The following is a 13506-nucleotide window of genomic DNA, read 5'->3' as shown; positions in this document are numbered from 1 at the left end:
GGACCGAACCCGCAACCTCATGGTTCCTAGTCGGATTCGTTAACCACTGCACCACGACGGGAACTCCTGTATAACTTTTATTTAACATAAAATCTTTGTGTCATTTTATTGCAGAAGAAATCCTGTAGTAAAAGTAGGCTTTTTTTGTAGCCCCTTTGAGCATGTAAATTATATTGCTTACTGGCTCTATATTTAGAGTATATTTAACTGATTTTAGTTTACTAATAATTGGATTTTCCTGATGCATGCTTAGACTTTGTCAGGTTGCACTGTATTATTTTTGTAGTGGGTTTTACAATGTATTTAAAATTTCGGTGGATTCAGAGTTCCTGTCATGGCTAAGTGGTAACGAACCTGACTAGTATCCACGAGGATTCGGGTTCAGTCCCTGGCCCGGCTCAGTAGGTTAAGGATCTGGCGTTGCCGTGAGTTAGGGTGTATGTAGGTCACAGATTCAGCTCAGATTTGCTGTGGCATAGGCTGGCAGCTGCAGCTCCAATTGGACTCCTAGCCTGGGAACTACCATATGCCACAGGTATGGCCCTAAAAAGCAGAGAAAAAAATTTTTGATGGATTCATTTCTGCACGTCACGTGTGAGATGTTAGTGACCAGATAGGTGTAAGTGCATTTGTCTTTATCTTGTACTGTCACACAAACCCTCATAGATACAGGCCATGCATACATTCAGATAAATACACTGGTTCAGAAAAATGGACCAGAGTAAGATTACCCTTGGTTCCTAGGTTTGTGCCATCCATCTTCATTTTGGGCCTTTTGGAGGAGATCCCTGAAAGTAAAGCTGACCTATTCTGACAGTAAGTGACGTTTTCTAGAGGCGTTCTCAACAGAAAGCCTGAACCTGAAATTTTAGACCTCTATATCTTTTAAGTTAGGGCATTATAAATCTGAAGTTGCTATTTTTTTCTTGTAAAGTCTGGCAGAAAAATTTTGTGGCAGTTATTTTTGAGAAGGGACCTTCAGTGTCTAATATTACACCCAGTTTTTGTGTTAACTAGTCTTTTTTTTTTTTGGTTTTTTATCTTTTTAGGGCCATAACTCGCTGCATATGGATGTTCCCTGGCTAGGGGTCCAATGGGAGCTGTAGCCGACGGCCTGCGCCAGAGCCACAGTGACTCAGAATCTGAGCTGTGTCTGCTACCTACACGACAGCTCATGGCAACTTGGAATCCTTAACCCGCTGAGCGAGGCCAGGGTTGAACCCGCATCCTCATGGATACTAGTTGGGTTTGTTAATCACTGAGCCACGATGGGAACTCCCTGTGTTAACTAGCCCTTCTGAGAGAAAAATAGCATCTTATATTCTATTCTCATTGTGTTTTGGAGTTATATCAGGTGTGTGCTCATATCATCTATTTGATGTAAAAGGAAAGAGGGATTTAGTTAAGTGATTCTTTCAAGATTACGTAGCTTCGAAGTATGAAAGGGCTGGTTATACTTTTGTTGTATTTGTTGCATCTAATAGAATCTAATGTAACTAATCTCATTTATCATGAAAGACTACTTTGAACCTCTGTGCCTCAGTATTCTATTTAACATAACTAGATCCTGATTCACTTTAAGATGGTATATCGGACCTGTGACTGGTCTTTTTTTTTTTTTTTTTTGCTTTTTAGGGCCATACCTGTGGCATATGGAGGTTCCCAGGCTAGGGGTCTAGGGGTTGAATCAGAGCTACAGCTGCAGGCCTACACCACAGCCACAACAGTGTGGGATCTGAGCCACGTCTGCAGCCTACACCACAGCTCACGGAAACACCAGATCCTTAACCCACTGAGCAAGGCTAGGGATTGAACCCGAAACCTCATGGTTTCTAGTCGGATTCGTTTCCGCTGTACCACAACGGGAACTCCTTTTTTTTTTCAGATGTTATTCTTGAATAATTCCTTTCATAACTTGGGTTGAATTCCTATGGTGCTTGGTTTTCAGCCTTAATTTTTATAATGAGGAAGTTTCTGAAAATAGAGTCCAGAATGTTTCTTATATAATGTGTATCTAAAAAGTCTCAGGTTTGAAGAAAGACCCTTTTTCAGTTTTGGACTACCTCTTTTATCAAAGGGTCTTCCTAATATATTTGGGAAAGGAAATTTAGATTAAAACAGGTTTTTTTTTTTTTTTTTTAATGAATGCTTGATGTGGATTTTTAGTGCTCATTTTGTGTTTCAGGACTATTGTGCATGTTTAATGCTCTTCCCCTCTGAAGTATTTTTCAAATATTTCACCTGAAAAATAACTAAACCTAGTTAACTTTTTATCTCTTTACACTTCATATTTTTTATTTTTTTTGCTTTTTAGGGCCCCACCTGCAGCTTATGGAGGTTCCCAGGCTGGGGTCGAATCAGAGCTACAGCTGCTGGCCTACACCACAGCCAATAGCAACGCAGGATTTGAGCTGCATCTGTGACCTACACCACAGCTCACCACAACGCCAGATCCTTAACCCACTGAGTGAGGCCTGGGATTGAAACCGCGACCTCATGGTTCCTACTCAGACTCGTTTCCCCTGCGCCATGACGAGAAATTCCATGATCTCTTTGTATTTAATTTCCTGTACAGTTCACTTGGTTGAAGGTTATGTTTTTTCTTGGAACCTGAAGGTTTTGCTGCCCTAATAGTGTTACTAGACATTATTCCATCTAGAATAGACCTTACCCACTCAACAGTTGAAGCCATTCTCTGATGGAATTACAAGGTTTGCCATTGCCTCCGTATTCATGTTTATTTATAGGAAAAAGAATTAGAAGTCAGGTTGTTTTTCTCAAATGAGGTGGTTGATACCGATATGGACAGTATTTGAGTATTTATCTGATTGTTTCTTTGAGAGTAACTCAGCACAGGGATTATTACTTAAGACTTAGAATTTTTCACTGTTAGATTATTTTCCATAAATAATATTAATTTTGTTCCCAAATAACTTGTTTAAAGGCATACCTGTTTCTTGTATGACTTGTGAGAGCATTTTAGACCAATCTATTTATTTCTTGGATTGAAAAATTTAAGACTCTTGAGAGTAATTATAGGCAAGTGGAAATTGATACATAGCACTGATTATCTACATGTGATTGTCAAATGTTGAATTAATCTTCACAGCATATAGGTGTAGCTTTAAAGACTTTTTTTCATCGTCTAGATTGATTTAAAAAGTAGCTTTTGGAGTTTCCTTGTGTTGCAGTGAGTTAAGGATCCTGTGTTGTCAGTGCTGTGGCTTTGGTTACACCTGTGGTGTGTGTTTGATCCCTGGCCTGGGAACTTCTGTGTGCCATGGGCATGGCCAAAAAATAAATTAATTAATTAAAAGTAGCTTTTAATTCTGAGAGCTTCAGAAGTTATTTTATAAACATGTACCGGGGGCAGGAATTTTAAATACCAAGGAGGAAATATTATGAAGTGTTACGTCTGTTTAACTAAAAGAAACCAGCAAATCCATTGTGGAATCAGGATGTACAATAACATTCTTTAAGAAGCCATGCTAGACAGCAGTAGTTAGTGCTGTCTTGTAAAGTGGATTTGAGTAAAATTGATCTGTTATTTTAGATTGTTTTTCTAGACTTTTTTATTCTCAACTGTTTAATGATTGTTTCCTCAGTTCTCTGTGTATTTTCATTCTTTTCTGTATATAGTACATTACACTCTTCAAAGTGCAGCTCTCTTTTTAATTGTTCTGACCTTAGAAAAGAACAGAGCCTTTAGGTGGTTCTGTCAAGATAATGATTACAGTAGATTCATGTTTCTTCTACTGATGTTGGGGAGCATTTTTTGATGTTCCAGTTTGATAAAAATATAATCGGTTAAAAAGTTGATATCTCACTAGTAGGAAGCTGGTAAAGATTGTGTTGTTAGTTGTTGGATTGTTTTTTTCCAAACCCAGTCGTACTCAGTTGCCTGAACCCAAGAATGTAGATCTATTACGGTGATAAAGTAGTTCATGCCCATTGCTTTTGCAACTATATTAATTTTAACATTTTGTATTATACTTTTCCTCATCATCAAGGTAATTGGATGAAGAATCATTTTTAATAGGTAGAGTAATATAAAAGTAGGTAGTATTAGCATGCAGTTGAAAATAGAAAATCAAGAGCAGAAGCGTTACAATATTCATCCCTTGTTTATTTTTGTTTTTGTTATTTCTCTAGGAGGTGGATGTTTATGTTGGAGAGTGTTTGGCCTGTGTTTTTCTCTAGGGGTTTTATAGTATGTGGTCTTATATTTAGGTCTTTAATCCAGTTTGAGTTTATTTTTGTGTATGGTGTTAGGAAGTGTTCCAATTTCATTCTTTTACATTTAGCCATCCAGTTTTCCCAGCACCATTTATTGAAGAGGCTGTCTTTTCTCCAGTGTATATTCTTGCTTCCTTTGTCAGATTAGTTGTCTGTAATACTCATTCTTTGAAGATGAAACTGTCAGTATCTACCAGTTGACTATTTTGATTTATTGTTCTTCTTTCTTTATACCTTTTTTTTCCCCTGGATATCTATAATTAATGCATGCTTGTTCCTTCATGCAGTAAAAAGAAAAATGTAAATAATGGTCCATGGTTCTAGTTCCTAATGATGTATTGTTAATATTGTGTATGTCCTTCTGAATGGCACTTTTGGGTTGGTGTATTGCTTCCCTTGATGAAATGGACAGCAGCTTTAAGGAGTAAGGGTTAAAACTATGCCTCTCGTGTTGGAAGTTTAGAAGGTTTAACAATATTAAGCATTTTGATTGGCTAATACATTAAATGTCTCTTTTTGTCAATTGAAGACTTGCACCATGTTTATTTGAATTTACAAGGGATGAAAGTCCTTGTTGAAATAAGTGATGATAATAATTATGGTTTTTCTTTTAACAGGTGTTTGTTTGCTTATGGAAAGGTTGTAAAGTATATAACACTCCATCAACCAGTCAGAGCTGGTTACAGAGGCATATGCTGACACACAGTGGAGACAAACCTTTTAAGGTAAGTATATGTGAGTTTTTTCAGTAAAGTTGATAAGTTTGTTGGAGTTTCCCTTGTGGCACAGTGGGTTAAGGACCTGGTGTTGTCACTGCAGTGGTCTGGGTCACTGCTGTGGTGTGGGTTTCATCCCTGGCCAGGGAACTTTCACATGCCTTGGGTGAAGCCAGTATATGTATCTTAATGGGCATACTTTGACCGTTCGAAACATTTTTAAAAAATTCTATGAATTTTATTATAGTTGTACAATTGTCATCACAACCTAATTTTACAATATTTCCATCCCAAACCCCCACTGCACCCCCACCCCCACCAACCTGTCTTGTTTGGTAACCATAAGTTTTTAAAAGTCTGTGAGTCTGTTTCTGTTCTGCAAATAAGTTCATTGTATCTTTTTTTTAGATTTCACATGTAAATGATAGCATATGATGTTTGTCTCTCAATTTCACTAACTTCATTTAGCATGATAATTTCTAGGTCCATCCATATTGCTAAATATGCCGTTATTTCATTCCTTTTTATGTTGAGTAATATTCCATTGTGTATATGTACCACATCTTCTTTATCTACGCCTCTGTTGATGAACATTTAGGTTCCTTCCATGTCTTGGGTATACGTGCTGCAGTGAACACTGGGGTACATGTATCTTTTTGAATCTTGGCTTTTTCCCAGATGGATGCCAGGAGTGGGATTGCTGGATCATATAGTAATTCTGTTTTCAGTTTTTTGAGGTATCTCCATGCTGTTCTCTATAGCAGTTGCACTAATTTACATCCCCAACAACAGTGTAAGAGGGTTCCCTTTTCTTGACACCCTCTCCAGAATTTATTGTTTGTAGACTTTTTGATGATGGCCATTCTGGCTGAGGTAAGGTGGTACCTCATAGTAGTTTTGATTTGCATTTCTCTAATAATGAGTGATGTTGAACATGTTTTCCTGTGTTTTTTGGCCATCTGTATATCTTCTCTGGAGAATTGTCTGTTCAGATCTTCTCCCCATTTTTTGATGGGATCGTTTGTTTTTTTGTTTTTTGATATTGAGCTATAGGAGGTGTTTATATATTTTGAAGACGCATCCCTTGTCAGTTACTTACTTGCAAAGATTTTCTCCCATTCTGTGGGTTGTCTTTTTGTTTTGTTTAGGATTTCCTTTGCTGGGCAAAAACTTTTAAGTTTAATTAGGTTCCCTTTGTTTATTTTTATTTTTATTGTCATTACTCTGGGTGATGGATCTGAGAAGCTATGGCTGGTTTATGTTGGAGAGTGTTTGGCCTATGTTTTCCACTATCTGGTCTTATATCTAGGTCTTTAATCCATTTTGAATTTATTTTTGTGTATGGTGTTAGGAAGTGTTCTAATTTCATTCTTTTCCATGTGGCTGTCCAGTTTTCCTAGCACCACTTATTGAAGGGACTTCTTTTCTCCATTGCAATTTCTTTCTTTTTTTTCTTTTGCTTTTTAGGGCTGCATCTGTGGCATTTGAAAGTTTCCAGGCTAGGGGTAGAATCAGAGCTACATCTGCTGGCCTACGCCACAGCAACATGGGATCTGAGCCTTATCTGTGACCTATACCACAGCTTATGGCAATGGCAGATCCCTGGCATGATGAGCAAGGCCAGGGATCCAACCTACATCCTTATGGTTACTAGTAGGAGTTATTTCTGCTGCGCCACAGTGCGAGTGCCCTCCATTGTATTTACTTGCCTCATTTGTCATGAGGGACTGTAAGTGTGTGGGTTTAATTCTGAGCTATCAAGTTCCATTGATCTATATTTGTTTTTATGCCAGTACTATACTATTTTGATGATTGTAGCTTTGTAGTATAGTCTGAAGTCAGGGAGCCTGATTCCTCCAGCTCCATTTTTCTTTCTCAGGATTGCTTTGGCTATTCTGGGTCTTTTGTGCTTCCAAACAAATTTTAAAGTATTTTGCTCTAGTTCTCTGAAACATGCCATTGATAATTTGATAGGGATTGCATTGAATCTGTAGATTGCCCTGGGTAGTACAGTCATTTTGGCAATATTGATTCTTCCAATCCAAGATCATGACATGGCTTTCCATCTATTTGTGTCATCTTTGATTTCTTTCATCAGTGTCTTATACTTTTCAGAGTACAGGTCTTATTCAGAGTACAGGTAGGTTTATTCTTAGGTATTTTATTCTTTTTATGTTATGGTAAATGGGATTGATTCCCTAATTTCTCTTTCTGATCTTTCATTGTTTGTATATATAGAAATGCAGTCAATTTCTGTGTATTAATTTTGTATTTTGGAGTTCCACTGTGGTTCAGGGAGATGAATCTGACTAGCATCCATGAGGACACAGGTTTGATCCTTGGCCTCACTCAGTGGGTTAAGAACCCAGTGTTGCTGTGAACTGTGGTGTAGGTTGCAGACATGGCTTGGGTCTGGTGTTTCTGTGGCTGAGGCTTAGGCCAGCGGTACACCTCTGATTCGACCCCTAGCCTGGGAACCTCCATATACCATGGGTGTGGCCTAAAAAGACAAAAGCAAAATCTTTTGTAATCTTGCAGCTTTACCAAATTCATTGATGAGCTCTAACAGTTTTCTGGTAGTGTCTTTATGATTTTCTAGGTATAGTATCATGTTATCTGCGAACAGTGATAGTTTTACTTCCTCCTTTCCAATTTGGATTCCTTTTATTTCTTTTTCTTCTCTGATTGCCATGGCTAGGACTTCCAAAACTGTGTTGAATAGAAGTGGCGAGAGCAGACATCCTTGTCTTGTTCCTGATCTTAGCAGGAATTCTTTCAGCTTTTTGCCACTGAGAATGACCTTAACTGTGGGTTTGTCATATACTACCTTTATCGTGTTCAGGTAGGTTTGCTCTGTGACCACTTTCTGGAGGGTTTTATCTGGAGGGATGTTGGATTTTGTCAAAAGCTTTTTTCTGCCTCTGCTGAGAGGATCATATGGTTTTTATTCTTCAGTTTGTTTAGTGTATCATGCTGATCAATTAGACATAATGAAAAATCCTTGCAGCCCTGGGATAAATCCCATTTGATCATGGTGTACGTTCCTTTTAATGCATTGCTAGTATTTTGTTGAGAATTTTTGCATCTGTTTTCATCAGATTTTTTTGGTGGTATCTTTGTGTGGTTTTGGTATTAGGGTGGTATTAGGGTGTTTGGTATTAGGGTGGCCTCGTAGAATGAGTTAGGAATGTTCCTTCCTCTGCAATTTTTTGGAATAGTTTCAGAAGGGTGGGTGTTAACTCTCCTCTAAATGTTTGAAAGAATTTGCCTGTGAAGCCATCTGGTCTTATGCTGTTTTTTTGTTGGAAGCTCTTTTAATCACAATTTCTATTTCAGTACTTGTGATTGGTCCATTTATCTTTTCTATTTCATCCTGGTTTAGTCTTAGTCTATTTCAGTACTTGTGATTGGTCCATTTATCTTTTCTATTTCAGTTTAGTCTATTTCAGTACTTGTGATTGGTCCATTTATCTTTTCTATTTCATCCTGGTTTAGTCTTAGAATTTCTAAGAATTTGTCCATTTTTTCTAGATTGTTTTTGGGGATACACTTGCTTATATTAGTCTCTTAGGATCCCTTGTCTTTCTGTAATGTCTGTTGTAACTTCTCCTTTTTCATTTCTAATTTTATTGATTTGAGGCTGCTTCTTTCTTGGTGAATCTGATTAAGGATTTATCAATTTTTTTCATCTTTTCTAAGAACCATCCTTAAGTTTCATTGATCTTTCCTATTTTCCTCGTTTCTGCATTTGTTTCTGCTTTGATCTTTATGATTTCTTTCCTTCTGCTAACTTTGAGTTTTGTCTGTTCTTGTCTCTCTAGTTGCTTTAGGTGTAAAGTTTGCTTGCTTATTAGAGCTTTTTCTTGTTTCCTGAGGTAGGCTTGTATTGCTATGAACTTCCCTCTTAGAACTGCTTTTGCTGCATCCCATAGGTTTTGGATTGTTTTGTCTTTGTTGTCATTTGCTTCTAGGTATTTTTTGCTTTCTTCAGTGATCCATTGGTGGTTTGGTAGCATGTTGTTTAGTCTCCGTATGTTTGTGTCTTCTGTACTTTTTTTCTGGTCGTTAATTTCCAGTCATAGAGCTTTGTGGTTGGAAAAGGGGCTTGTTAGATGATTTCAACTTTCTTAAATTTACTGAGGCTCGATTTGTTATGGCCCAGAATGTGATCTGCCTCAGAGAATGTTCTCTGTGCACTTGAGAAGAATGCTGCTTTTGGTTGGAATGTTCTATGAATATCTGTTAAGTCCGTCTGGTTTAATGCATCACTTAAGGCCTGTGTTGACTTTCTGTCTGGATGATCTGTCCATTGCTGTAAGTGAGGTGTTAAAGTCCCCCGCTATTATCACGTTATTCTCAGTTTCTCCTTTTAAGGTTGTTAGCAATTGCTTTATATTTTGAAGTGATCCTAAGTTGGGTGCATATATATTTACAATTGTTATATCTTCTTGGATTGATCCTTTGATCATTGTGTAATGTTCTTTGTCCTTATAATATTCCTTATTTTAAGGTCTGTTTTGTCTGATTTGATTATTGCTACTCCAGCTTTCTTTTGATTCCCATTTGCAGTGAATATTTTCTTCCATCCTCTCACTTTCAATTTGGTTGTTTTTTTTTTTTTTTTGCTCTTTAGGGCTGCACTTGCAGCATATGGAAGTTCACAAGCTAGCAATCAAATTGGAGCTGCATCTGCCGACCTATGCAACAGCCACAGCAATGTGGGATCTGAGCCGCATCTGTGATGTACACTGCAGCTCATGGCAACGTTAGATCCTTAACGCACTAAGGCCAGGGATAGACCTTGTGTCTTCATGGATACTAGTCAATTCGTTTCTGCTGCACCACAATGGGAACGCCCTCACTTTGAGTATGTATGTGTCCCTAGAACTGAAGTGGGTCTCGGGAACACAGCATATATATATATATATATATGGGTCTTGGTTTTTGTATCCATTCAGCCAGTCCTTGTCTTTTCTTTGGGGCATTTAATATATTTACATTTATGGTGATTATTGCTATGTATGTTCTTATTGCCATTTTATTAATTGTTTTGGATTTGTTTCTGTTGGTCTTTAATCTTCCCTTCTTTTGTTCTCTTGTCTTGTGGTTTGATGACTATCTTTAGGGTTGTGTTTGGATAGCTGTTTCTTTTTTTTGTGTGTGTATCTGTTGTAGATTTTTGATTTGTAGTTAACCATGAAATTTTGATATGAGTCTCTCTCTCTCTCTCTCTCTCTCTCTATATATATATATATATGCAAGATTGTTTTAAGTTGATGGTCTCTTAATTGCAGGTAAATCTCCTGTGTCTGCATTTGTACCCTCCTCATGATTTCTGGTTGTGGTAGCATATTTGTATGTGGATTATTTCCTACCTTTACTATATGTATACCTTTACTGTTGAGCCTTGTCATTTGTAATATTTCTGTTTCTAGTTGTGGCCTTTTCTTTTCCACCTGAAGAAGTTCCTTTAGTATTGGTTGTAAAGCTGATTTAGTGTTGCTGAATTCTCTTAGCTTTTGCTTGTCTGTAAAAGGTTTTGATTTCTCCTCAAATCTGAATGAGAGCATTACTAGGTAGAGTAATCTTGGTTGGAGGTTTTTTCCTGTCATTGCTGTAAGTATATTGTGCTGCTCCCTCCTGACCTTCAGAGTTTCTGCTGAAAAATCAGCTGACAACCTTATTGGGGTTCCTTTGTATGTTGTTTGTTTCTTTCCCCTAGCTGTTTTCTTTTTGTCTTTTTTTTACCACCTCATCTGCAGCATGTGGAGGTTCCCAGGCTGGGGGTCAAATCATAGCTGTAGCCACCAGCCTACGCCACAGCCACAGCACCTCAGGATCTGAGCTGCGTCTGTGACCTACACCACAGCTCAGGGCAATGCCGGATCCTTAACCCACTGAGTGAGGCCAGGGATTGAACTCATGTCCTTATGGATGCTAGTCGAGTTTGCTAACCACTGAGCTATGACGGGAACTCCTTCCCTAGCTGTTTTCAGTATTTTCTCTTTGCCTTTAATGTTGGTCAGTTTGATTAATATGTATGTGTCTTGGAGTGTTCCTCCTTGAGTTTATTTTGTATGGTACTTGTGCTTCCTGGATTTGAGTGAGCAATTCCTTCCCCATGTTAGAGAGGTTTTTAGCTCTTATCTCTGCAGATATTTTCTCTGGCCCTTTCTCTCATCTCCTTCTGGCATCCCTATAATACAGGTGTTGGTGCGTTTACTGTTGTCCCAGAGTTCTCTTAGACTGTCTTCATTTCTTTTCAATATTTTTTCTCTTTTCTGTTCTATGTCAGTAATTTCTGCCAGTCTTCCACCTTGCTTATTTCTTCCTCTGCCTCCTGTATTCTGCTATTGGTTCCTTCTAGTGAGTTTTTTATTTCACTTATGTATTTTGCATCTTTGCTTGCTTAATCTTTAATTCTTCTATTTCTTTGTTCATGTTTCTTACAATTTATCAGTCTTTGCCTCCAGTCTCTTTCCAGGATCTTGAATCCTCTTTACTACATCTTTACTGTCATTAAAGTCTTTTACATGGAGGTTGGTAATCTCCAGATCACTAAGCTGTTTTTTTTTTTTCGGGGGGGGGGGTTCTTTTTCATTTTGTATAGATTTTTAGTGTGGTCTCCTTTTTGCAGACTATAGGGATGTAGCCTCTCTTGCTTCTGATGTCTGCTCTCCTTGTGGCTGAAGTTAGTACAGGGGCTTGCTTCATGCTTCCTGATGGAAGGGACTGGTGCCTGCCCACTGGTAGGTGGAGCTGATTCTTATCCCTCTGTTGTGTGGGTCTTTCTGAGTGTGATGTGAGGCAGTGTGGGGGGGTCTTCAGACAGATTGTTTGCTGATGATGAGGTTGTGTGCTCACTAGATTTGTTTGACCTGGAGCTTCTCAGCCCTGATGGGTGGGACCAGATTTTTCCAAAATGACCACTTCCAGGGAAGTTCATGCTGATGATTATTCCTGAGGCCTTTGCCTGCAGTGTCCTTCCCCCAGGAGATCCTCCAAGAACTGTAGGCAAGTCTAATCCAGATTCCTATGGAGTTTCTGCTTTACCTTGGGACCCAGGGCACATGAAAGCCTGTGTGTGCTTTTCAAGAGTATAGTCTGTTCCCCCAGTCCCATGGAGCTCCTGCACATAAGCCCTACTAGCCCTCAACACAAATGCTCTGGGGGCTCCTCCCAGTGCCAGATCCCCAGGTGTGGGAACCTGACATGGGGAACTCTCACTCCTATGGGTGAGTCTCTGTGATATGGTTACTTTCTGGTCTGTGGGCCTTCCACCCAGTGGATATAGGGTTGCTCATGTAGTGTAATCATTCCTACTGTCTTGATGTGGCCTCTTCTTTGTGTTTTGGAGTAAGATAGCTTTTTTGATAGTTTCCAGTCTATTTTGTTGAAGGATATTCAGCAGTTGGTTATAAATTTGTTGTTTCCACGAGAGAGGGTGAGTTCCAGTCCTTATACTCTGCCATCTTTTTTTTTTTCTTTTTTTTTTGTCTTTTTGCTATTTCTTTGGGCCGCTTCCGCGGCATATGGAGGTTCCCAGGCTAGGGGTCTAATCGGAGCTGTAGCCACCGGCCTACGCCAGAGCCACAGCAACGCAGGATCCGAGCCGCGTCTGCAACCTACACCACAGCTCACGGCAACGCCGGATCGTCAACCCACTGAGCAAGGGCAGGGATCGAACCCGCAACCTCATGGTTCCTAGTCATATTCGTTAACCACTGCGCCACAATGGGAACTCCTGCATTTGGATTCTTAACCCACTGTGCCACAGCAAGAACTCCCTTTTTTTCCTTTTATCCTCATTAAAATTTAAAATATTTTGGTTTGTGACTATGGAAAGCATATAACATAGAAGTTGAAAGTTTGTATTTAATGAAGTTTAATAATCGTAAACAGTATCTGCTGGTATATAAATATGGTGCTTTAAATTTCCTTTGGGTTTCATTAGAGAAGGAGATAATTCTTATAAAATTACTTTTTTTTTTTCCTTTTCTAGGGCCGCTCCTTCGGCATATGGAGGCTCCCTAGGGATTGATACGGAGCTGCAGCCGCCAGCCTATCCCAGAGCCACGGCAACGCAAGATCTGAGCTGCGTCTGCGATCTTCACCACAGCTCATGGCAACGCCGGATCCTTAACTCACTGAGCAAGGCTATTGATCGAACCCGCAATCTCATGGTTCCTAGTTGGATTCGTTAACCACTGTGCCACGATGGGAACTCCTAAAATTACTTTTTTGAAAAGATAATCATTAACAAGTCAAAAATTACAAAGAAAAAATTTATGGTAAAAAATCTTGTTCCCTTTCTTTCTTTTTTTTTTTTTTCTTTTTAGGGCCGCACTCTCAGCATATGGAGGTTCCCAGGCTAGGGGTCTAATTGGAGCTATAGCTGCCAGCCTACGCCACAGCCACAGCAATGCCAGATCCAAGCTGCATCTGACTGACACCGCAGCTCACGGCAATGCTGGATCCTTATTAACTCACTGAGCGAGGATGGAACACAACCTCATGGTTCCTAGTCAGATTGTTTCTACTGTATCACTACGGG

At 39.0% G+C, this 13506-nt stretch overlaps 1 protein-coding gene across 2 annotated transcripts in view; it reads left to right on the top strand.

Moving 5' to 3' along the window:
- Positions 1–13506, top strand: part of AEBP2 (AE binding protein 2) — a 72466-nt gene that overhangs the window by 27147 nt on the left and 31813 nt on the right. For both annotated transcript variants that reach the window (XR_007135868.1, XM_047787452.1), the window contains exon 3: positions 4854–4961. Coding sequence is in view for 1 of the 2 variants with exons in the window: in XM_047787452.1 (XP_047643408.1) it covers positions 4854–4961 (108 nt within the window). In the remaining variant the exon portion in view is untranslated. The remainder of the gene's footprint in view (positions 1–4853; positions 4962–13506) is intronic.

Source organism: Phacochoerus africanus, chromosome 7 (genome assembly GCF_016906955.1).
Source record: "Phacochoerus africanus isolate WHEZ1 chromosome 7, ROS_Pafr_v1, whole genome shotgun sequence".
Classification (NCBI taxonomy): domain Eukaryota; kingdom Metazoa; phylum Chordata; class Mammalia; order Artiodactyla; family Suidae; genus Phacochoerus; species Phacochoerus africanus.
Note: the sequence above shows the minus strand (reverse complement) of the source record. Positions and strands in the feature narration are given on the sequence as shown.